The following is a 24,405-nucleotide window of genomic DNA, read 5'->3' on the forward strand; positions in this document are numbered from 1 at the left end:
AGTCTCCTGAGCCCCATCACTGACGGATTCCCTCTTATCATGTGACCAGTTAGGGGCACCACACAGGGCGATGTGTTACAGTACAAAGAAGGCAGTGAGGACCTGAGCCACTGCCCGCGGCCTCTGACGCTGCAGCGAGCAGAAGGTTAAAGGGGAAAAGCACAGTGAAGACAGAAGGAACAGCCTGTTCTGCTAACTGCTGAGTACACGCCTACTGCTGATTTATAAAATTATCTTCTAAAACTCCATCTTTCCCTTCAAAACACTTAGCAAATTCAAAAGAAAAAAAAAATACCTCATCTGGCTGGAAGTTTGGATCTCTACCTTTGTACTGACTTTTTTTCAAGAATAAAAACTTTTGCTCAGAACAGGCTCCGCGAAGGAGGAGAAGCAACTCACCGCTCAGCTGCTGGGCTGCGGCCAGGCGGCTGGGCTTCAGGATGAACTGGCACTGCAGCTCTCGGGGCAGCTGCTCCATGAGGAAGGACTCCTGGAGGCCGGACGGCGTGCTGCTGTCCTTCGATCCCTGTGTCAGGAGCACAGTGTCCCGAAGATGGCTCATTTTAATTCCATAGGGATATTCATGCCCTACACAGAGAAAAATCTCAATGTAGACTTCAGGCTGACGGGCACCAGGGACATGTGCGCCACATACTACAACGCACTGCAGTTTGCTCCTGGGACTTCGGGAATAAAGAATCCTTTTGTGGACTGAATGATCACTATGCACGCTCTTACGCTTGGAGACCACAGCATAATGCAGGTGGCCCTATCAAAGTAGTTTTAAGCAGGTGGTTGGGGGCGGGGGGCGGGGGGGGGGAGGTGAGAAAAAAAAAGCAAAGGGAAAAGAATCTTAAAAGAATATCTTCTTTGGAATGCACAGATTAGCTTGTGAGTTGCATGATGTTGCCTTTTCCTATGTTCGCTTCTGAGAATATTTAAAGGTATTCTAGTTTTCCTTCAACACGAACCGTATCTGTAAATCCTCAGTAAATCCTTGACATCTCTCACCCTTAAATCCATGGATTAAAAAATCACACAGCGATAAGGATCAAATAAGTAAACTTTAATGGTTAATATTATTCAAATAGTAAGAGCAAAGGACTATCTATTTCAAGCATCACTGTTATTCAACACAAGATTGTCTGTCTGAAAAAGACATTTCATCACTTCTTACTACTTATATAATGAGAGTTACTTCAGAGCATTAAGACTGGTTTGTGCGATTTATGCTTTCCTCCCACTGCTGCCCTCTGAGGGTAGTGTTCACAGGCAATAATCAGAAGGAAGACTGCGGGGTATTAGAAACAGAGAAACAGGATTCAAAGAGGAAATGGCAAACACAAACTAAATCCTGGACATCTGATTGCTCTTTAGTCTTCTCGGTGGTTGCATTTCCTTCACTGAAACCTTCAAGTTCCACTGTGCTGTAGATCTGCCTTTTTTAATTTTTATTTTTTTTTTAAGTACAGAGAATAAGTTCTCTTCTATTTCTAATTTATCACTGGATGTCACCCTGTGACCTCTTCCCTGTCCATCCAGCAGAGGCATGTAATACCAATGTTCCAATGATATCAAGCTCTACAGCTGCTTCCATGGATTAAGGCCAAAAAACGAGTAGCCAGCAGCTACACTACAACCGAAGTTTCCAAGGCACACTGAAATATACAATGGAGAATCGCTGCTAAATCGTGTCCCATGGTTGGTTGGTTGGTTGGTTATTTATTTATTTATTTAGTGCGAGTTAGCAATCAAGCTTGAAGCTGTTTTAAGCCTGAAAGCTACCATCCGAATAGTTTTAATCAATAGATTTTATTAAAACAATTATTTGATTTTTAATCGCAACCTCATTGCTGATTTTTACAAAAATGACACCATTAAAAAAGAAAACAAATGCAGTCAATTTTATCCTCAGCTATGTGTATGACAGGTTGCTTTACTTTAAGTCTGAGAATATGTTGGTTTTAGATTATTCAGATCACTTGAAACATCCTGAATTAGAAAGCAGTTATCACCCAGGTAAATGAAAGGATTACATGAGATAATGCATATAATATGCTCTGCACACTTTCTGGCAGCTGGTAAGCATTTTTTTTTTATTGGCAGAAATCATTATATCCTTATACTTATTACTGTTATCATCTCAACATCTGTTACAGATACTGTCCCGTCCCTTATTTGCTCTATTTCTGTTAAACCACCCTGGGTGACCTTACTGATCAAGAAGCATTTTTAGCGGGGGTGCCTGCGTGGCTCAGTGGTTAAGCATCTGACTCTTGATTCTGGCTCGAGTCATGACCTCAGGGTTGTAAGATTCTCTCTCTTCCTCTCTCTCTGTCCTTCCCTCGCTCTCCTCCTCAAAGCAAACAAACGCAAACAGAAACAAAACACCCAAAACAAACAAACAAAAAAGAAGTATTTTTTTTTTAGCTAAATGGTTTAAACAAGGTGAGATGTAACCTATTCACTTCCAATAATTCCTCAGAACAAATGCTGGAAAATCTGTCTAGAGAAGTAGCAAAGTACTGAAGTAGTAGCTTGCTTACAAGTCAGTGAATATTTTTAGGACTCTAAATGGATTAATCTCCTTTTCTTTAGGATGCCTAGGGCAGGTGTTGAATACTCACTGATCAACTAAGAGGCATGACTGGATTACAGATGGTCTTCCACAGAGGCAATGTAGTAGGGAGGAAAGGGAACAGGAAATTCAAGAACTGAAGATGAAAAATATATATAGGAAAAAAAATAAAATAAAAAAAAATATATATATATAGGGAAAAGGAATACCAATACATGTTGTTTTCTCATGGAAAAAATTTTAAAAAGGTTTGCAAAATAGGTGTTTGTAAAGTAAAAAAAAAAAACAGAAAGAGAAATTTACATTTCTCTTCTCACCTACACCATTAACTGCTTGAGTGAAGAGACATTATTTGCCTAGCCCTTAGGAAATGGTTGATAGGTATTTACTGAATGAATGAATAAATATTATATGAGATATAATATTTGATGGCACTTAAATTCAGGACTCCATGACTAGTTCTCATAGACACTTAGAATTACAATTAAAACACAATCCTATCTTAGATATTTGAAGAAACTTACCAATAAGTGGGTATGGTGCCTCTTCTTTGCCAGAATTGACCCAAAGCTGGTAGTCTCTCTCAGAGCCCTTGGAGATAAAAATATTAACAATAATTCTGTCACGTTTGGTAACTGAATAAGGACATATTTTGGGGGTGGATTTTTATGTCTGGAGAAAAAATGGGGACAATATAAATGCTGTTCAAGTTCATGGGGGTGAATACAGTTTTTGAAGATGGCAATGCTAATTCCTACAATCCATATTCCTGTCTCATCCCTGGCAGAGGACTCAGCAGTCCTGTCCTCTCTTCCTAGTGATGACCAGGGATCCATAGACTGCAATGGAAGAAGGCCCTTATGGTTATGGGTAGCCCACAGAATGTAAAATTATAAGCCCCTTTACAAAGCAGAAAGAAATGTCCTAGTTTTCTAAAAGGCTGATCTCTTCATTAGTCCTGACTTCTGCCATGCCTCTGGACTTCTCAGAAAATACTGGACTTAATCTCCAACATGCCCCTGCAAAGACATCCTCGTTATCCAGAAAGCCACAACAATGCTGTCTGTGATGAAAAAGTGAAATCTCAAGGGCTGACTGTATTAGCTCAGCAGTTTCTGAGCAGAAGAAGAATGACCAAGAGGCTTTGAGGAGATAGGTGGCTGGCACAGTCTACACTGGTTTTATTTTGGGCAAGTCCAGTCCTGGATACAGAAAGGACAAGAATTCTAGAGAATAGGCCCAGTCATAGAACACAATGAAATTGTTCACAGGCAGAATTATAGCCCAGCAATACTAAAAATCTCACTTGAAAGAAATAATACCAAATTCAATAGACTTTGCTGCATCCTCCAGGACAGGATAAAGGACCAATGTTCTAAATGAAGCTAGAAGAGACTGGCAATATTCAATATTCTTGCCTTTATCTTTGGATTAAAAATCAACGTTCTGACCTTATAATAGAGGGTCCTGGATGTGGAGAATTACTTCTGGCCCCCTCCTCTACCCTATTTGTCACTTCCTTCCCCATTCTCAACTTAAAAAATTTTATTGCAAATAGGGACAGCAGGCAATCTGATAAAAATCCTTTATTTTTTTTTGTAGTATCTGAAAATATGCAATAACCCATTAGAAGAGCATAACCAAATAGCCTCCATTCCTAATTATAATGAATAGGAATATTTTTGGTCTCAGGACATGGATTACTTTTCTCAAAGGAAAAGCATAAGTAAAATGAATCCTGTCACTAATCAGTCTCCTTTCCCTTCCCTTAAACTATTCCAAGATATAAACACATGAGCTTAAAAATCAATGCAGAGGCGCCAGCTTTACCCAGTGCACTTAAATCTAATCATATCTTAAGTATATTATTAAATGTGACTAAAATAAATGAGATCTCTTACCCTAAATTGTGATTTCTCTGAGTGCCTAGGGGCGTAGGATAGCACTGTGTCCAAGTGAACTGAAATGCAGCTTAGAAGACTGTGACACATCTAAGACGTTTGGCATGTTGCAGCACAGTAACACCGCGCTTTCATGTTCGTAGACAATCTTACTCAAGAAGTGGTGTTGTTCAAGTGCTTCCTCTAGTGTCCGTCCCTCTGAAAGTCACTCCCGTTAACACAAGGCCCACGGTATGCGGTCTACACACTGGCAGGGCGGAGAGGACGAGGATTTTCCAGTGTTCTCCCTACCTCATCCTCAAACACGCCAATCTTCTCCATTAATTAAATTTCAAAAACTCACCTTTGCCCCGCAAAACAGAAAAAAGCAGAAGCTAAAAGTAAAATGGAGGGAGATGCGGGATGCACACTAAAGCTCTTTAAATCCAGGATCTGATTCAAAGCTTGTTGTTGTTTTTAAAAGTTATTTATTTATTTATTTATTTATTTATTTATTTATTTATTTATTTATTTATTTATTTAAATTTACATCCAAGTTAGTTAGCATAAAGTGCAATAATGATTTCAGGAGTAGAAGTCAGTGCTTCATCCCCTTACTACAACATGCAGTGCTCATCCCAACAAGTGTCCTCCTTAACGCCCCTCTCAAAGCTTGTTTTTCAATTTACCAATTCATTAGAGGTACCAGCCAACTCATCTTCTGGATCTGCAGTCAGTGAACATTGATTCTAGCTATGTGTTCTTCATGTATAAATTCTACTACAGAGCAAATCCTTCAGAATTCACCATCCTAAGACTGATGGAATCTTGGGATAATAGAATAATGAGGTAGAGGAGAAGAACCAGGAAAGGAGAGAAGAGAAGAACAGTTGTAGAGAGACACGTACATGTGAAGGAGGTTAGAACTTACTCATTAGAATCTTATACCAAGAAAACTCCCCAACTGAATGTGTATACAGCATATACAATAAAAACATATTATTATCATTCTACCAGTACAGTCTAATCTTACTATGCTTTCCAGCTCAGGTAAGTTTTACAACGGCAGTATAAGAGGAGCATCTAATATTAAGGCTTTCCTGTCCTTATTTCCTCCATTTTGGGGGGGACAAAACATGAATTTGGTATTACCAGTAATCAGCTGTCTTATGATGAAGGGACAATATTTATATGAACCTAAAGAATAAAAAGTTTGCTTTTCACTAAGAGTATGTAGGAGAGTAACTTACAGTTATCCCTAGCATTGGTAGTGACATGTTGATAACTTCATTTGCTGTATCTGAATTCCTTACTGTTATAGTTTTAGACTGCAGAAAAAAAAAAGAAATGAGAAATATAGTTATAAATAAAGGGCATTAAATCAGGTGAACAAATAAGTACTGTGAAATGATTACCCAAAGGCATCTCTCGATTTCAAGTGTTGACGGCGTAAAGCACATGACTTAAGTAGAAAACAAACCCTTGATATTCATTTACTTTCATTCCATTATATATTATGGCTTTTGATAAAACACCTATTTCTCTTAATATAAGGAATACGGGGCTCACCAAACAGAAGGCCTTAAACAAGAAAGAAAAAGATTAACGACATATGAGAGACAGTAGATGGACTACCCTCCCAGCCACAAAAAAGGACCTAGACAGGTTGGTCGACGCATCGCGTCCCTCACACAACCCGTCACGAAGAAGGGAGAGCGCTGCGCCACTTCGCGCTGCGTCCTGAGCGTGGGCTCCGCAGTGCGGGTTTGACACGGTGTGGGTCCCGCTGTCATTTTCTCCACGTGGCAAAAAGTGGAGGTAAAATCAGAATAAAAACTGGCTACACAAAGACATTTCAAGTTTAGAATTTTTAAAACCACTATTCTTTGAAGCACCTTCTATATGTCAAACACTGTGGCTACTGGGATTTCCAATGGTGAAATCTGCAGAGGCCTTAAAACCAGTGGGTCTAGAACTGAAAATTTCACAAAGCTCAATTCTGTTATCAACTCTGCTGCTGAAGAGGATATCCGGAATAGCTCTGTGCTAAATTACATTTAGAAGTTACTACTTAAAAATAGAAAGAAAGTTTGCAGCAAACAGAAAAGGGATTAACAAGATTTTGAGATATCTATATAGAGTTCATAGAATTCCAAGACACTTAAATATAGGACAACGCTATGCTAGCAAAAAAGAAATATTTACTATGCACATAGGATTTATGTGTTATAATTATCAGATGAATCAGCAATGAGGGCTGTGTCCCCCATAGGGCTTAAACGGTACAAATAAGTAGTATAAATGGAAACAAAATCCCATAAAAATTAAAATGATATAAAAATAATGCTAAAGTGAAATCCACTGACAACTCACCACTTATCCTTCCATTACAGTATTTTTTTTTCTCTATGAGCCAATTACTCAACATGACAAACTGCCTCTTAAAGTTGTTTGCTAATTGATTTCAAATTGTGCTCCTTGTAACTCCAAGGATTATGCAAAAGTGTCTGAGAACCCAACAGGCAGGGCTTTGAGCACCAATCCCAGTGTCTGTCTTCTACCGGAGTGGAACAGATGTTTTACAAACTGGGCTTTAACCTGAGATATAATTTCATGAACGGCATCTGCCTTTAAAAATTTTCAGTCCAAAAACCCATCCTTAAATTAAATTTTAAAGAAATTCTCTCATGAAGTCTTTTGTAAAGTGAACAATCTATCCTGTAATACTATCTCCCAATGTACCTGGTTTCTAAGATAATGATTTTTCTTAATATTAGACATATGTTCAAAACAGTAATTATAAAAAAAAAAACCCAGTAATTGTAAGATGTGTGTTTTCCCTGGCATGCCTTTGTGGCAGACAAAACAAATGAATTTCGGCAGATAGTCCTCTCTGGCTAATAAACAAATAAAAAAACCAGACAAAAATGAAAATGAGGATTTTTCTCCCCCCCACGTTAGCAGAATTCACTGACCGGTTGTGTATAACTAAAGGGCGAGGATAAAGAATGTCTTCCATACACGCATGCCTATTTTGGTGGCAATCACTCTTTCTGGAAGCCGGGCCTCCCTGAGAGGAGACTCTTGCCATGAAGCAACTTCAGAGAGCAAAGGATAGTGTGTCATATCATTGTTGAGTTAACCAGGGTACCGTTGATAAACACAGAGCACCCAACCTGACATCTCCTGTCTTTTCTTCCAAAAAAGAGTGGGACTCTGGTCCTTTGTCAAATACATGCTTTCCATATACTGAAAATGTTAAAAAAAAAAATTGCAGGGGATTTTCCATGAAAATCCTAAATGTAACCAATTGCCACAACAATTAAATCAAGACCGGCAGAAGGTGGGTTTTTGTTTGTTTTTTGCTACTTTGCTATAGTAGATCTCTGTGTTTCACACCATAAAAATTTGAGTATTTCCCTCAAGCAGTGACATCTGGCACTCAAGTCAGAACATTTGCATAACTTTGGCCTTTGGCCAAAGCATAACTATTTTGTACTACATCCTTTTCCAGTGTGATGTAGAGTTGTTGTGAAGTATGGCAATGCACAGTGTCATAAAAATATCCACAAGTGTCCATTTTATTCGTTGTTGATAACATCTTGGCATTTATTCTCTATTTTTAGTCATCAAATTCTACATAATAACGAGGGATAAGTAGACTTAATTTTTATTTGACCAATATGATAAAAACTGTGGGGTAGGAACATGCTGATCCCTTAAAAATGTCATCTCTCCCAGCTCATACATTTATTAAGCCAATGGATTCAATCCCTAAAAACTCAGAGAATGAAAAACTCAAACCACCTTCCACTTAAGAAGTGACAGGTTAGAAAAAATTGCTTAATACTAATAGGAAATACATCCTTGTGGAAATGGCTTTACCACAAGCTGCTGCAGCTGCTACTGAAAGGATCCAGAGAAACATTAATGCCAGAGGGAGGAAAGAGACATCTGACAACCAATATTCTTTCCAAGTGTAAATGTTAAACACTGTTGTGAATAGGAATTTCTCTGGCTTCTCTTTCTCTAGGGTTTACTTTTCACATATACAAAGACATACATATACCCAGAAAAATGCATTTTCCCCACAACGGTACTTCTAAACGTCTACCTTCCATAGCACAAACATAGCCTGTCTATCTGCTTGCCTGTCTCTGTTTTTATCCACAGTGCTCTGCTTTATGCAGGGAGCTGGAATTTAATTTTCTGGCTTAGAAACACTTACGTAGGCACAATTCCCAACGTCCTTGGCGAAGATTTTGAGGGGAATAGTCTTCGGGTAGTCCTTCTCTTTCTCTAGATTGATGTACCTAATCAAAAGCAACGACAACCCAAAACAACACTGAGTCAGATGGATTTCGCTAATGGCTTAGCTTAAAATCAATCTATTTTGCTAATATTTTCAGTATACTTATATGCTATTTTTTAAAAGACAGATGGAAAGATTTGGCAGAATCTGATTGCATTATGGGTTGAAAGATCATTTAAAAAAATTCTCAGGACATTAGGTACAGGCACAAAACGAATGGGGTATCTATTTCACTTGAGGTTTGAGGAGCACAGTCAGGTTTAGGCACCTCTGGGTGGTGTTTTATCTTCCAAGTTTTCCTACCTTCTCTGGAGAGGCCCGGAATCTTACTGACAAGTACAGTAACATATATAATACCTTACTGCACCAAACTAAGTGGCCTTTTAATTCTCATTTAGCTCTCTTGTTGAGTGTCTATCTTCCCTTAGGAAGGCAGAGAGGGGAGAAGGGAGGGAAGGGTTATAGAAATAAGAGATGAACCTCAAGTTGACCACTTTTCGTCTGTATGCTCAAAGGTGGAGATCCTAATTGAGTTCTGAGGTGCTCAGAAAACCCTCCATATTTGGAAACTTAATACACGCTTTGAGGAAACTGTTAGCTCCAAATGGTAGGCTCGGGAGATGCGAGAGATTATGGACTAATTTCTGTCTAGAATGATCTAACCAGACCTCAGTTCTCCCTCCTAGGAAATAAGGAATACATGTAATGAAGAGAACATTATTTACAGTAAGTAGTAGCTGGTGTACAGTTCACACAATAGTTTATTTTGAGGACAAATGAATAATTTCTACTAAGAAAAAGGGGAATAGCTTGGGGTATATCTCTGTGGAGAAGAATTTAATTCTTTTAACTACAAGTTAAAGATTAAAAATATGCACATGGAAACAATACCTCTGAAGGAGAGAGAGCCATTTGTCCTTTTGTTCTGGAGAACTGCAATCAAAGAAAATAGGAGAGAAAAATTAAACACACAACACATTTATGCTAACATATCTGAGACTGTTGTTCCAGACGAACTATCAGTGGCCTGTCGCTGGGGCAGCCACATACTCCCACAACTCTGACAGAGCTGGTTCTGGGGAGTCCTCAGCTGGAAAATCCCCACCAGGAAAAACTATACGATCGAGTTCACTTTTACTAAAACCTCTTGAGTAGATCCAAGACAGGGCCACTTTCCACTTTATGGCTTTTTTGCAAGTATAACTCTAATATGATCTGGAATCCAAACACCTGGCTGGTCAAAAACATACACAAGCTATCTGATCACGAGCAAAACACTTCTCATCTCTAAGCTTGTTTCCACATCTATAAAATGGGGCTAGTTGTCTCAGAGTGTTTTTGCAGCTTTAATTGGTACACAAATATAAAGTATGCTCAATTAAAGAGAAATTTGGCATATTGATGGACATATCTTGGGCCAGAAACCAGTTTCCTGTCAGGAAAAGAAGTATTTATACATGTAAACAGCATAATTTAGCAAACTGGTTCTCATAAAACGTCTCCTTAATTACTATAATCTTCTAAAATCAATTAGTTTACAACTAAATCATTATTAATAATTTTTCTGAGGTTACTGCTTAGCTTAATTCTTAAGCTAAGAAATAATTCAATGTTTATTTCTATATGGTCTTGTTACTCACTATCTTGTAAAGTCATATTTCTAATCTTCTTAACAAACTTGGAAACCCTAGTTCTTCTGTTCCAGAAAAATACACTTAACAAATATTTGTAATTTGTTTCTAACTCTGTTGCTTAGCAATTTTCTCCACCCGCAACCTCCTAAGATCAGTTATCAGAAAGTGTATGACATCTCTTTTACCACTGACCATACAATTCCCATCTTCCACAATTCTTTACAACCTTTTGATGTATTCACCTTTCTTAAACAGAACATTTTCTACGTTCATTTGTGTCAAATCTTAGACTTATTTACAAAAAACCGTGTTGAAAAACAGGTGAGTTTTCCTTAGACCTGTGAACTTTTTTCAAAGCAGTTAAAGAAAACTGCCCCTTTAAAACACTTAGTATTTTTTGTTAACTTTTAATTTTTTATTGACGTGAAAGGCACAGAAAAAACTATATAATGCTTAAGTGTACAGCTTGAAAATTTTTTACAAAGTGAACACACCTGTGTGATTGAAATTCAGATTACGAAACCTCGGGAAGACTCTGTGTGCGGCTAACTTCTAACAGAACTGGATAGTTTTGTTTTCTCTATTATAAATGTAACCAAACAATATGTACTATTTTGTGTCTGGCTTCTTTCCTTCCACATTATGTTTATGAGACTTAGGTATATTACTGTTCTTAGAACATTCATTCTCACTGCTGTATTGCGTTCCATTGTTTGAATATACAGCATGAATTATTTCAAAAATGAACAGTTTATGAAGTGTGCAAGTTAACTCCCTGAGATTGATTTATATAGCATTCCTGTGTTTTCCCCTTCCCCTAGCCTGTGTAAGAATCCAGACCTTCTCTTTCTTCAGTGATTTTTAATCTCTGGCACTTCTACAGAAATAAGAACAAAGTTATCTCAGAGTTTCACAAACACCTAAGCTTATGTGATAAGAGCAAGAAGAGGAGAAAAGAATTATATCTTAGAGAAGGAGAAATGGCAGGGCAGCCTGGACAGATTCTCTCAAGTTTGGGAGGGGACAGACTCTGTTATCCTTGAGAGTGCACAGGGACCCGGATGTTATTTGGTTGAGGTGCCTCAGGAAAGAGAAAGACCCCACAGGAAATGACTGCTGGCAGTAACTGGGGAGGCCTGTTCCTAAGTTTTTATATCCATGAAAACAGCTGCATCCCACACGCGGCAAGGAGTCAGAGCATCTCTGAATGTAAAGGGCGACTCTGGGCACAGAAAAAGATAATGTCAGCAGTGACCACAACAGACCAAAGGTCAAAACCTTTCATCTGTTTGGAAGACATCACAGAAACCTCCTGCATTCTGGTTCTACTCTAAGAAAACAGGGTTCCAGTAAAGAAGAAAATTTGATTTCCTAACAGTCTGGCAAATGGAGGCTCAGGGTGAGTTTTAATTTGATCTATAAATAAACAGGCTTTTCTTGACTACCTGAGTTTGTAGACTGAGATCCATACTAGGTGCTTAAGTTAAAATATTCTTCCTCTGATTCTTCTGACAGATAGATCCATGTCAGATTTAAGTACTTCCTGTGTCTTTTGAATAATGTTCTCATTACTGTGTAGTTATCTGTAATATCAAGGCACGGTACCTGTTTTTCTGGTGGATATAGATCCTAGGTTTGAGGATCAGGGTACAAGAGATATGAAATTCCTTCTGGTCTTTTTTGAGATGTGATGATGTACTCTGTCTCCTAAGGTAAAGCATGAAAAGTTCAGTGTTGGCTCTTCCCCTAACTTGACACAACTGGGAATTCCTCACTGATTCTGGCAGTTGTCAGTCCTAGATTTCAAAACCAACAGTCTTTACCTTTTGGTTTCTTTACAGACATTATAGTGACTGGCTAGGAGAGACTGCTTCTTGAGCTGCTAGCCTGATGGTATTTTAAACTGATCATGACCTAGATTTTTCTTAATATTTATTTGATATATACCATTTCTGGCATTCTTCAACCCTTCCTAAAGATCCAAGCTTCCCTCCAATATCATTTCACTTCGGGCTGAAAAACTTCTGTCAGCATTTTTTTTTTTTTTTTTTTGGAACAAAGTTCTGCTGGAATAAATTTTTAGAGTTAAAAAAAATCTCTATTTTACCTTCATTTCTGAAGGATATTTTTGCTGGACATAGTATTCTAGTTTGAGAGTTTTCCATTTCCATTCCACTGTCTTCTGAAATTGCCCAAGTTTCTGATGAAAAAACCACAGTGGTGCAAATCACTGCTCCCCTAAATGTAATGTGCTGTTTTTCTCTGGCTGCTATTAAGATTTCCTCTCATCTTTGGTTTATAGCAGTTTGTCTATATAACATAACTAAGTGAAATTCCCTTCATATTCCTGTTTGGGGTTCAATGATTCTGTACATTTGTATCTTTCACAAAATTTGGAATGTTTCCAAACCATTATTTCTTCAACTATTTGTTCGGTCCCATTTCCCTTCTCTCCTTTTCCGGAGTTCCAATTACATGTGTATTATATCTTCTGGTATTTTCTAACAAGTTTCTGGTGCATTTTTCATTAAAAAATGTCTTTGTTTTCTCTGTTCTGCACATTGGACAATTTGTATCAATGTATCCTCAAATTCACTGACTCTTTCCCCTTTCATTTCTATTCTGTAACTATTAATTTAAGATATTGCGGTTTTCAGTTCTAAAATTTTAATTTGGCTCTTTTTTATATTTTCTCTTTTGCTGTTGAGAAATCTTTTCATTCATTTCACTTGGCTTTTTTCCTTTTACCTAGAGAGCACAATATAAAGGTTGCTTTAAAGTTCTTTTTGGGTAATTCCAACATATGGATCATCTCAGGATTGGCCTCTATTGGTTATCTTTTCCCTTTTCTGATTCTTTGTATGTCAAGAAATTTTATACTGTATTCTAGACATTATGAATATTTTGTTTTAGAGACTCTGAGTGCTGTTATATTTGCAAAAGAGTATTGGTGTTTTTGTTATTAACAGGTAACTAACATGATTACACTGAAGCTGCAAATTCTATCTTACTTGTGGTGAACAGAACCTTGGTTCCATTCTTTGATCCTCAGATTCAAGCTGTTTTGAGTCTCTTCCATGCATGTTGGTTCAGCAATCAGTCAGAGACTTGGGTAGAGTCTGTCTGCAAAATCTGAGCCTTCCCTTCTCTGATACCACCCTTTTTGAGACTCCTTCCCTCACGATCTTGTGGCTGTGGCTGACTCAGGCTCTTATTCTGGTTGTTCAGCCAGAAAGACTGGGGGTTTCTGTCAGTTTAGTTGCCCTGCACCATGACAGGACTGTAGCCTGCCCTTAGGCCAATGCCTTAAACATAGGAAACTCACCCAATGCTGGTGCCTCCTTCCAAGTTTCAATTCCTCTCCAAAATCTGCCAACTTTTGTTCACTTTCCAGACCCTTTAGGTGGTTGTTGTCTGTATTTTATTGAGAGTTTAGAGTTGTTATCTGTATGGTGGTCAGTCTATTAAGACCTCACTCTGTCTGCTGTATCAGGGACAGAACTCGTCAACACAACTTTTTAAAATTTTAAATACTATTTTAAACTTAAAATAAGTTTAGACTTTCAGAAAAGTTGCTACGATAGTACAGAGGGTCCTTGTATACCTCTCACCAGTTTCAGTTTCCTAAAGTTATCCTCTTATATTATCATGGCACACTTGTCAAACTAAGAAACCATTACTGGTACGTTACTATTAACTAAGTTCTTGACTATTCAGATTTTACCAGTTTTTCCATTAATGTCCTTTTTCTGTTCTGGGACCCAAACCAGGATAACACATTGCATTTAGTTATCACATCTCCTTAGTGACTGGTCTATGACAGTTTCTAGGTCTTTTCCTGCTTTGTTTTTTTTTGGTTTGTTTTTGTTTTTTGCTGTGATAATCTGGAGGAGTGCTGGTCAGCTTAACCTACAGAATATCCTTCAATCTGGGCTTGTTTGATGTTCATCTCATGCTTGGACTGGGACTATGGGTTTTGACGAGGATAATACAACGGTGACCTGCTCTTCTCATCACATTCTATCGAGGGGCACATGACATCATTAGTCATGTTAACCTTAATCTTTCTGGGTAAGGTACTATACTTTTTGAAGAATACAACATACGTAAAACTTGTTTATACATCTGTGCTTCTTCTTATAACAAGTTTCATAAAAACCTCTTAATTAAACACCTCATATAGTCTTGTCCCTCTCTAGAAATCCCTTCCTTTCACCTGTAACTCTAAGGAGATTAGGCAACGGAAAATGATACTATCTAGAGAAATCTGTCATGGAAAAGAAGATATGCAGACAATGATATACACACGTTTCTTCCAAGTAAGTTCTTAAAATCTTGTGGTAGGCCAATAATGCATAATAGAACTTAATGACATGCCTGTTTTTTATTAGAAGATTAACAGCTTGGAAATTTTGAGTTATCTGGCTTTAGGATGATACCTGACATGTCTGGTGGTAGAGGGGAGAGAAGAGACCAAGAGAAAAACGTGTGCATGTGATGAGCCCAATTCTTTAAGTGTAAAACAAATACCGGGCGTGAGGGTGCAGCTGTTCGAAATCACTGGTGTGAGGTATGGTATGCTCACCTGGACCTGAGAAGTGCCAATGTGGCACGTTAGGGTTAAGAGTACAAAGATTCTCTATTTATACATTCTCCATCCCCATCCCAGTCACAGGGTGAGTCTTAGGAAACTAACTTTTACTTCTTGGGTCATGAATTCATTTTTGATTGTCACATCTCTATGCCAAATCAGAACCTGATTGTACAGTTCAGGTACGCCCATTATTTCACAACATTAATTTTATTTCTATCATTAAAAACTATTTTGTTAGAAAATCTGGGAGTATAAAAGTTATTCAAGCTTAACTGGACGATTCTATACAATTTTTCAGTAAAAGTCTATTTCAGTGGGTTGAAAAGATCAAGTCAAAAGCTCACTATGTAAAACAATACCTGAACATGAGCAAAGGGGAGGTTGGAGAGTGTGGTCTCTGCGTGAGCCTCTATTCCTCTCCCCCAGCCCCGAGGTCTTTCAGCAGAGCCCCTCTAAAAATCACTGGTCAAACCAAGATAGAGGACTCCAGTGTTCTCACTATTTACCATTACTCTCCACATATTTTTAATAAGAAGCTCTTGGGGAGAAACACAAGGCATACGAGTGTCTTTATTGGGGGCATGTCAAAAGATGACTTCAGAATAAATCAGAATAAAATATTTCCCTTTGAAAAATCAATAGAACAAAATTGAATTAACTTTTTCTTTTTCATCCTAGAAATTACCTAGTTGACTGCATTTAACATGTAAATACAGGAGACGCTATGGTTCTTACCTGAAAGTGGCCACGAAGTTCACCGTGGGCCAGCCCAAGACAAACGATTTCAGGGCATTGGTGTTGCCTTCTCCCACTTCGTCCACACAGCTTGCTGTCCACATGTCACTTAATTTAATTTTATTTTTTATCTTAAAGTTGTTGTTATATCTAGAAAGATAAAAACCACACAGGACTTCTTGTTGTTTTGTTTCCTAAATTTTATGAGAGCTCTTGTACTTGTGACAAGAGGACAGTTTCCACTAATCATAGGCAAAGAGTGTCTTATTCACTGTTTGTGACTTCAGTGCCTACAGCAGGAGACTGTAAGATGGCTGGTTACCTGGGACCCCAAAGGCTCTGGAAACATGTGTTGTATTAGTCCTTATGCCTGCATTTATGGGCAGCAAACGGCCATAAACTATATTTTTTTTCTAAGTTGAGCATTACATTTGGATCAAAAATCTAATTTTAAATTTACTGCTGTACTAAAAAATTAATGCACTGATTATAACTTCCTTACTTCCAAAAAGATTTGAGTGGATGAACAAAAGGTTAAAATACACATTACTTATTAAAATATTTATAAAATTTTCACCTTAAGAGAGAGAGATGCACATAAAAATTATAATCTGGAATTAGAGGACTTTTCAGCATATTTCCAACTGAATGGTTACAAGTTTTTTCTGGGATGCCTGGGTGGCTCAGTCAGTTAGGTGTCTGACTTCAGCTCAGGTCATGATATTGTGGTTCTGGAGTTCAAGTCCAGTGTTGGGCTCTGTGCTGACCACTCAGAGCCTAGAACCTACTTTAGATTCTGTCTCCCTCTCTCTATCTAACCCTCTCTCACTCAAGCTCTCTGTCTCTCAAAAAAGAATAAACATTAAAAAATTAAAAAATTTTTTTTTCTTTTAGAGAGCAAGAGAATGAGCAGGGGAGAGAGGCAGCAAGGGAGACAGAGAGAGAATTGCAAGCAAGCCCCATGCACAGTGCAGAGCCCAACATGGGGCTCAATTCCATGACCCTGGGATCAAGGACGGAGCTGAAGTCAAGAGTTGGATACTCAACCAACTGAACCACTCAGGTGCCCCTAAATTTCCTTTCTTAAAAGTTTGTTCATATCATTTCCCCTTGTATTCTGGCTAAAATTGAAAAACTCTAGCTAAAAACAGACCCTTAACTAAACTGGAAAAAAAAAAAAAGGCAGGAAGTACTACACTTAAGTGGAGTTAACACAATTAATATTTATCTCCAAGGACCCAGAAGGTAATCTACTTTAAGTTAGCACTGAAATCGCTTTTTGACAATTTCTACCTAATCTTCCTTAGAACCTAATATTGAAACCACCGTTATCTCTTGACCTAAATTCACAGATTTCATGCTCATAATGGACCTGAGACTTAGTTAGAAGGCACTGGGAAAGATAAAGAGAATGCTTAGGGAAACTTGGACACTTCCTATCACTCAGAGCCATTTGTGGAAACAGAAAAAAACTGACATGAAATCAAAGACACTTCATATGGCAGTATTCCTAAAACTCCTCCATGGAATATTTAAAGCCAAAACTCTTCAGTCGGATTTATGAAATGAAAAAGGATCTTGCAGGAACTACGCATGAAGGATAACCTAGATTCAAAGCTTCATTTATACTTCCTGTGGGGCACACTCACTGTAAGTGTAACAGAAAAGCACCTTGTGCCATAATAGCGTTTTTCTATATTTCATTTCAATATTTTTTTCATCTCGTTGCTACAAATCTTTGGATTAAAAAAATTTTTTTTAACAATTATTTATTTTTGAGAGACAGAGTGCGAGCGGGGGCGGGGCAGAGACAGAGAGGAAGACACAGAATCCAAAGCAGGCTCCAGGCTCTGAGCTGTCAGCACGGAGCCCGACGCAGGGCTTGAACTCACGAACCGTGAGATCATGACCTGAGCCGAAGTCGGACGCTTAAGCAACCGAGCCACCCAGGCAGTCCCCAAAACTTTGGATTTTTAAAAATCAAACAGACACCGAAGATAAAATTTTATTTCCTTTTTTAAAAATATTATTTTTTGAGAGCGACTATTTAGATAATCTAAAACTGAAAGTACACATGTTTTTCAAAGAAAGGTATGTTTCCGTATCTCTTGTCACACAGTTTGTGTTTTCTAATGCAGGTCTCTCTCTATATCAGATACTTCAGATACCAGGTGGGAGCTGTTCACATTTACAGCCCTGAAGAAAAGTCATTGCGATGATTTTTTTCCCTAAATCAATAAAGTGCCAAGATTACCTACCTTCTGACACAAAAAATAAGAAGTTGCCTAAAAGTGTAAACAATCACTTCCATTCTACTAGCTACTATTTACTGAGAATTTCCCATTTGCCATCCAGTCATTGTGGTAAACACTTTACACATATTATTAGTTTAATCCTCAAACAGTTTACAGATAAGGAAAAGGAGTTATGGAGAGATTTAGCTAAGTAACTTGCCAAAAGTCACACAGCTTAACTAGCATAGCTAGAATCTGAACTTGAGCAGTGTTAACTTCCTAGCTAATTTAATGCTCTTAACTATGTATTTATAAAAAGCCCTGGATGTTGTCAGTCTTATAAAGCATCTGGATGCAAGTAGTTTACCATGAAGTTCCCTTCAGCTGCTCTATCTTCAGCCTGTTTTTTATCTCTCTGTACCTCCATGGTTTTCTGATGGGACTTTCACTACAGAGGTGGAGAGGAATCTCATACCCACTCATGTCTGCAAAGATAAATGGAGTAGTTTCAAAATATTTAAAACCTGTGTTAAATAAAATTTTTATATTAAGATGGATAGTTCTGGGGTCATAGTGTGTTTCTTCAAAATTTTCACTCTCAATTTCCAATAGTATTGGACTATTCTAATAAAATTTACAAAGTAACAACCCAAAAAGCAATTCTTTATTTCCACAGTGTAGTCCCTTACTACAAATTTATTAAGATGAGAGATGTATGTCCTTGTTTTTCTATGCTCCAGTCTTTGTACTAGAAGGAATGCCAGTAAACTGCTGAAATACACAGGATTCTAGGGAGATGGCTCTCCAGTCTAAGATGGAGATGTTTTACTAAATACGTTTTGGGGTAGAGAACATGGTATATTCCACAAGAATCTGATGATAATTCTACTGATAATGAATACATGATCAGAACTTTTTTTTTCTCATCATCTTTGTGACCTAAATAGAACACATCATTATTTCCCTATTTATATAGGAAATTAATATGAGAAAAGCTATGGCTTAGGAAGGTACAAAGTACCTAGTCACTTCCTTTTAGTAAATTCCAAATGGCTGCTCTATAGTTATTAATGCAATATTAACTTCCTTCTAAATACTTTAAAGTTTTTAAACACTGCCTTAAAAGATGGAAAGCCGTAATTCTATCAGAAAAATAGCTTTTTATTTAGCTTTTGAAGGAATATGAAAGTAGTCCCTGAGGTCCCATTCAGTTTTAATACTTGTTCTAATTGAGTATGGAAAAGAACGACCACAAACTCAAGGTAATTTTAGGTAAACATTGTCAACATTCAGCATAAAGTGAATAAAATACCTTAGCCAATAAAAGTACAAAAATTAAAAACCATTTGTATTATTGCATTCACTAAAATCACTTAGTTTCACTAAATAAATATAAATAAATACGGAACAGCTGGTCAACTAGTTACCCCACCTGAACTTATTTCTACAGCATCAACCTAAGGGCTGAAAGCAGTTCCCAAATGGAGCCTGAAGATGAGCTGAAGTAGTATTGAACTTGAGGTAGTGAATTTGTTTACTAAGCACTAAGTAACTCCTATCATTTCAACAAATGAATTGATTGAGGGTATAACCCCATCTTCTGTCACAGGGTAAAAAGTGGCAGAGATCTGGTATTATAGGGGCTGGTTCTTCTTGGTTGCCGTTTATTTCAGGAAAAAGTATTAAGTTCTTATTAAGAAGGATCTGTGACTATATCAAATGTTATCTACAAGAATGACCATATAATGATAAATTGTGGTCAGAATTTCTGCAAGGTGGCAGTATTCACAAACCATGATTATCTTCTCAAATCCTTATGTCCTCTCTATGGCAAGGGTCTTGGGCTCATGCCCCTCGCCCCAAATTAACTTTGATCACTCACACTTTTTAATATCCTCAATAAATGTAGAAAGTACTTAAAATAATCTTTCATGAATTGACTCTCTTAAATAAAAACAGAATTAAATCAACTGTTACTAGATTTTGTCACTTAATAAAAACATTTAGGTAGACACAGACAGGTATCCCAAAAGCAGTAGGTGAAAAAACATGGTGTATATCTTATGCGAGAAAGGGACAATCAAAATAAAAAGTCAGCTATACAAGTAGATGATGGGCACAGATTTGGCAGTATATTTAAAACAGCAATTTTCTAGTGGTAAAGAAACTATATAAAAATTTTTTCAGCAAAACACTATATAGGTTACATAAAACCACATAATGTCTACATTAGCAATAACCAGAACAGTAAGTGACAGGTAAGAAAACAAGTCTTCTACTCTAAATATTATCACATAATTGTTGAGGAAAAAACATCCAAAAAAGGTGAAGGAAAATACTTTCCTTCACAAGAACTGAATACATGCTATAAGTAAATAGTCTCTAAGATCGTAAAGTATAGGAGATGGATTACTGTAATAGGTTTTTGTTGTCTGCTTATCTCTCTGCAGGCTGAGCACAAAACCATGCACATAATGCAATACAAAGGGCCACCCCCTGGAAATAAGGCCTAGATTAAAATCCCAGTCCACCACAACTCCTGTTACATGACTTTGGGACAAACCCCTGAGTCTCAGTATTCATGACCTAAAACAACTCTTATCTTGCAGGATTGTTAGGAAAATGTAATAAGATCTTTGTGACCCTGTTAGAGTATCTAGCATACAGAACCCATCCAATACATTTTATGTAATGAAACGGCAACTAATGTACATTAAAAAAATGATTTGTTCCTCATTTGACAGCACATAGCTTCGAATGGACCTAATACAGAGGCTTCCATGGACAGACTTTCCTTTCTCTATATTGTTATATTGCTATCTATAACAACAAATCCACTTCCAAAACGACATCTGTAGGCATTACTTGTATTCAAAATATGTTTTAATCTTTGCTGATTTTGAGTTTCATTCCTCTGTCATCATAAAAAATATGTGGTAAGATTTCAACCTTACTAATTTTGTTAAGACCTGAGCTATTGCTGGTCAGGAGGGCTTTTTTTTTTTTTTTTTAAATTTTTTTTTTTCAACGTTTTTTAATTTATTTTTTTGGGACAGAGAGAGACAGAGCATGAACGGGGGAGGGGCAGAGAGAGAGGGAGACACAGAACTGGAAACAGGCTCCAGGCTCCGAGCCATCAGCCCAGAGCCCGACGCGGGGCTCGAACTCACGGACCGCGAGATCGTGACCTGGCTGAAGTCGGACGCTTAACCGACTGCGCCACCCAGGCGCCCCAGGAGGGCTTTTATTTAAAAAAAAGAAACCAAAAAAAACAAAACAAACGAAAATGACAAAAAGACAAGTGTCGGTAAGGACATGGAGACACTCCAACCCTTGTGCATTGTTGGTGGGAATGTGAAATAGTGCGGCCACTATGGAAAACAGTATGGAGGTTCCTCAAAAAAAAGAAAAGCAGATCCAGAAATCCCACTTCTAGGTATTTATCAAAGAAGTGAAATAAGGATGTTGAAGAAATATTAACACTCATGTTCAGTGCCGCACTATTTACAATAGCCAAGGTGTGGAAAGAGCCTAAATGTCCACTGGTAAATGAATGGATAAAGAAAATGTGGTATATACGTACAATGGAATATTATTCAGCAGACTTTAAAAAGAAGGAAATCCTGCAATATGCAACAATGTGCATTAACCTAGTGGACATTGTGCTAATGAAATAAACCAGTCACAGAAGTACAAATAATGTGTGATGCCACTTACATGAGGTATCTAAAATAGTCAAACCCATAGAATCAGAGTGGAATGTTGGTTGCCAAGGGCTGAGGGGAGAGAGAAAATGAAGAGTTTTGCTAATTAACAAGTATAAAGTTTCAATTATGCAAGATGAATACATTCTAGAGATCTGCTATACAACACTGTGCCTATTAGTTAACAATACTGTCTTGGACACTTAAACATTTGTTAAGAGGATTTCCTGTTAAGTGTTCTTCCCATAATAATGAAAAAATACATTCTGAAGCACATTCCGGAACAGTTTTCTTATCTTTATCCTTGCCTCGAACTTTCAAAAGAAAATATCAATGGTTCACTAAGCATTCTAGCGAGACAGCAGAACACACACTGGTTAAAAGCAGACTCTGGGGGCATCTGGGTGGCTCAGTCGGTTAAGTGTCTGACTCGAAACTCGGGTCTCGATCTCAGGTTTGTGGGTGTGAGCCGTGCATTAGGTTCCATGCCGGATGTGGAGCCTACTTAAAAAAAAAAAAAAAAAAAAAAAGCACAGACCTAGGTTCAAATGTGGGCTCAACTAATTACTAACTGTGATGTTGCTGAAGTCACTTAACTTCTCTGAGTATCAATTTCTTCTTCAAAAAGAAAAAAATAGCATCTGCCTGACAGAACAGTTATACAGGTTAAAGTCTCTAGAAAAATCCCTATTATACAATAAGATCCAAATAAATGTGAGGTCTCTATTGTTGTTAGCACCACTCAGACTAAATACACTGGTTTGCAAAATTAGTATTGAGCCTTGTCCATGTCTTCTTTACGACATGGCGTTAACTTAGGTGTACGAGTGACAATAGTAGAAAAAACTATTTACTGTTCTCTGGTGACTAAAATCTTGTTAATGTTACTGGATTTACTGAAACACTCTGATCTTTTATTAGGTTCGGTAAACAACGAGAATGGAGGATGGAGCAAGGAGCAACCACCAGGTCGCAGGGGCACTTAGTATTGAGCAGAAAGTCAATTCTTCCAGCTACCTGTGACATACATTCCAAGTATGTGTGTATCCTTCATTTAAGTGCCACTTCCCCACATAAACCCTCACTACGTTTCATCAGGACTACTATAACCTCCTGTCCAGTCTGCTTGCTTCTCTTCTCAGGCCTACCCTCTAACCCGTTACCTATCACAGCCAGAAACAAGATCTTTTTATTTTTTTTTTTTAATTTTTTTTTTTTTAACGTTTATTTATTTTTGAGACAGAGAGAGACAGAGCATGAACGGGGGAGGGTGAGAGAGAGACACACACAGAATCTGAAACAGGCTCCAGGCTCTGAGCTGTCAGCACAGAGCCCGATGCGGGGCTCGAACTCACGGACCGCGAGATCATGACCTGAGCCGAAGTCGGACGCTTAACCGACCGAGCCACCCAGGGCCCCCCTTTTTTTTTTTTTTTAAATTAAGTTTATTTATTTTGAGAGAGAGAGGGAGAGAAGGAGGGAGGGAAAGAGGGGGAGAGACAGAGAGAGAGAGAGAGAATACATCCCGAGCAGGCTCCACACTGCCAGTGTGGAGCCCGACACGGGGCTCCAACTCACAAATCATGACCTGAGCTAAACCGAGAGTCGGGTGCTTAACTGACTGAGCCACCCAGGTTCCCTTTCAGAAACAGTAGCTTAAAAATATGAACTCCTCTAAGTGAAATCCCTTAGAATAAACCCAAACTCCTTATCACAGCCTCTGTTGCGGCTGGCCTCCGAGAGGCCGCCAGTGATCCTGGCTTCCTGGCATCCACACCGTCGCACGGGTATCTCCCATGCTGCACTCCCGTGGGTCTGTGTGGCCAACAGCACGTCAGAAATGGCAGCACACCACTTCCAGGATCGGGTTATGAAAGACTGTGGCTTCTAGTTTGGGTGTTCTCTCACGTGCTTACACTGTGTCCCGCCCTCCTTTGAAGGAAGCGATACCGTGTTACGAGCAGCCCTGTGGAGACACCCACGTGGCCAGAACCTGCAGAGTCTGGCCAACAGCCAGGGAGGAACTGAGGCCTGCCAGCGTCCACACGAGCGAGCGGGGAAGTGGATTCGCCAGCTGCCATCAGGATGTCAGATGATTCTAACCTGGTCAACAGCTTGACTGCGACCTCAAGGGGACTTTGAGCCAGAACCACCAGCCAAGCCCCTCCTCAGTAGGAGAGTGCTACGGATGACGTGAGTCTTCCTGAGTCCGAGATGTGTGCAGGTATAAACTGGTTTTGGGTGACTTGTTACATGGGAGTAGATCATTAATACAGCCCAAGAGGGTCCCGATAACCTGGTCCTCATCGATTTCTCCAATCTCAGTTCACAGTCTCCTGCCCATTATGCTCAGCTTTCCTTTAGCTCTGACAAGGGGCCAAGCTCTTCCCACCACCTGCTCTTGCGTCTCCCAGAGTGCTCCTCCTCCTACCGCCTGAATGGCTGGTTGCTTTTCAGCCCTAGATGATTTTTCCCCCGACTGTACCTACCAACATATATCCTGTATTTTACCTCACCCAGCACCCTATTTTCTTCACAGCACTAACCACAATCTGCAACTCCTCCACATGTTGGAACAAAAGCGCCAAAAACACAGGGACCGTACCTGTCCCATTCTTCACCGTATTCCCTGTATGTGTTCAGAACATGGCACTGAGTGGGGCCTAAAATGAACACTTGTTGAATGAATAAACAACCGAAACTTTTTCTTTGCAAAAATAAAACAAAAAAAAAC

The 24,405-nt window shown here is 38.5% G+C and overlaps 1 protein-coding gene across 6 annotated transcripts in view; it reads right to left on the reverse strand.

The window, feature by feature from the left end:
• The window catches only part of ARHGAP20 (Rho GTPase activating protein 20), a 128,446-nt gene that overhangs the window by 26,324 nt on the left and 77,717 nt on the right, over positions 1-24,405 (reverse strand). For 5 of the 6 annotated variants that reach the window (XM_058686711.1, XM_058686707.1, XM_058686710.1 and 2 more), the window contains exons 4-10: positions 15,734-15,883; positions 12,010-12,111; positions 9,662-9,703; positions 8,687-8,771; positions 5,709-5,786; positions 3,103-3,169; positions 400-588 (exon numbers count right to left, since the gene is read on the reverse strand). In XM_058686711.1, the coding sequence (XP_058542694.1) occupies positions 400-588; positions 3,103-3,169; positions 5,709-5,786; positions 8,687-8,771; positions 9,662-9,703; positions 12,010-12,111; positions 15,734-15,883 (713 nt within the window). The remainder of the gene's footprint in view (positions 1-399; positions 589-3,102; positions 3,170-5,708; positions 5,787-8,686; positions 8,772-9,661; positions 9,704-12,009; positions 12,112-15,733; positions 15,884-24,405) is intronic. The other variant, XM_058686708.1, reaches the window with a different exon arrangement.

Source organism: Neofelis nebulosa, chromosome 10 (genome assembly GCF_028018385.1).
Source record: "Neofelis nebulosa isolate mNeoNeb1 chromosome 10, mNeoNeb1.pri, whole genome shotgun sequence".
In the NCBI taxonomy this organism is placed as follows: Eukaryota; Metazoa; Chordata; class Mammalia; order Carnivora; family Felidae; genus Neofelis; species Neofelis nebulosa.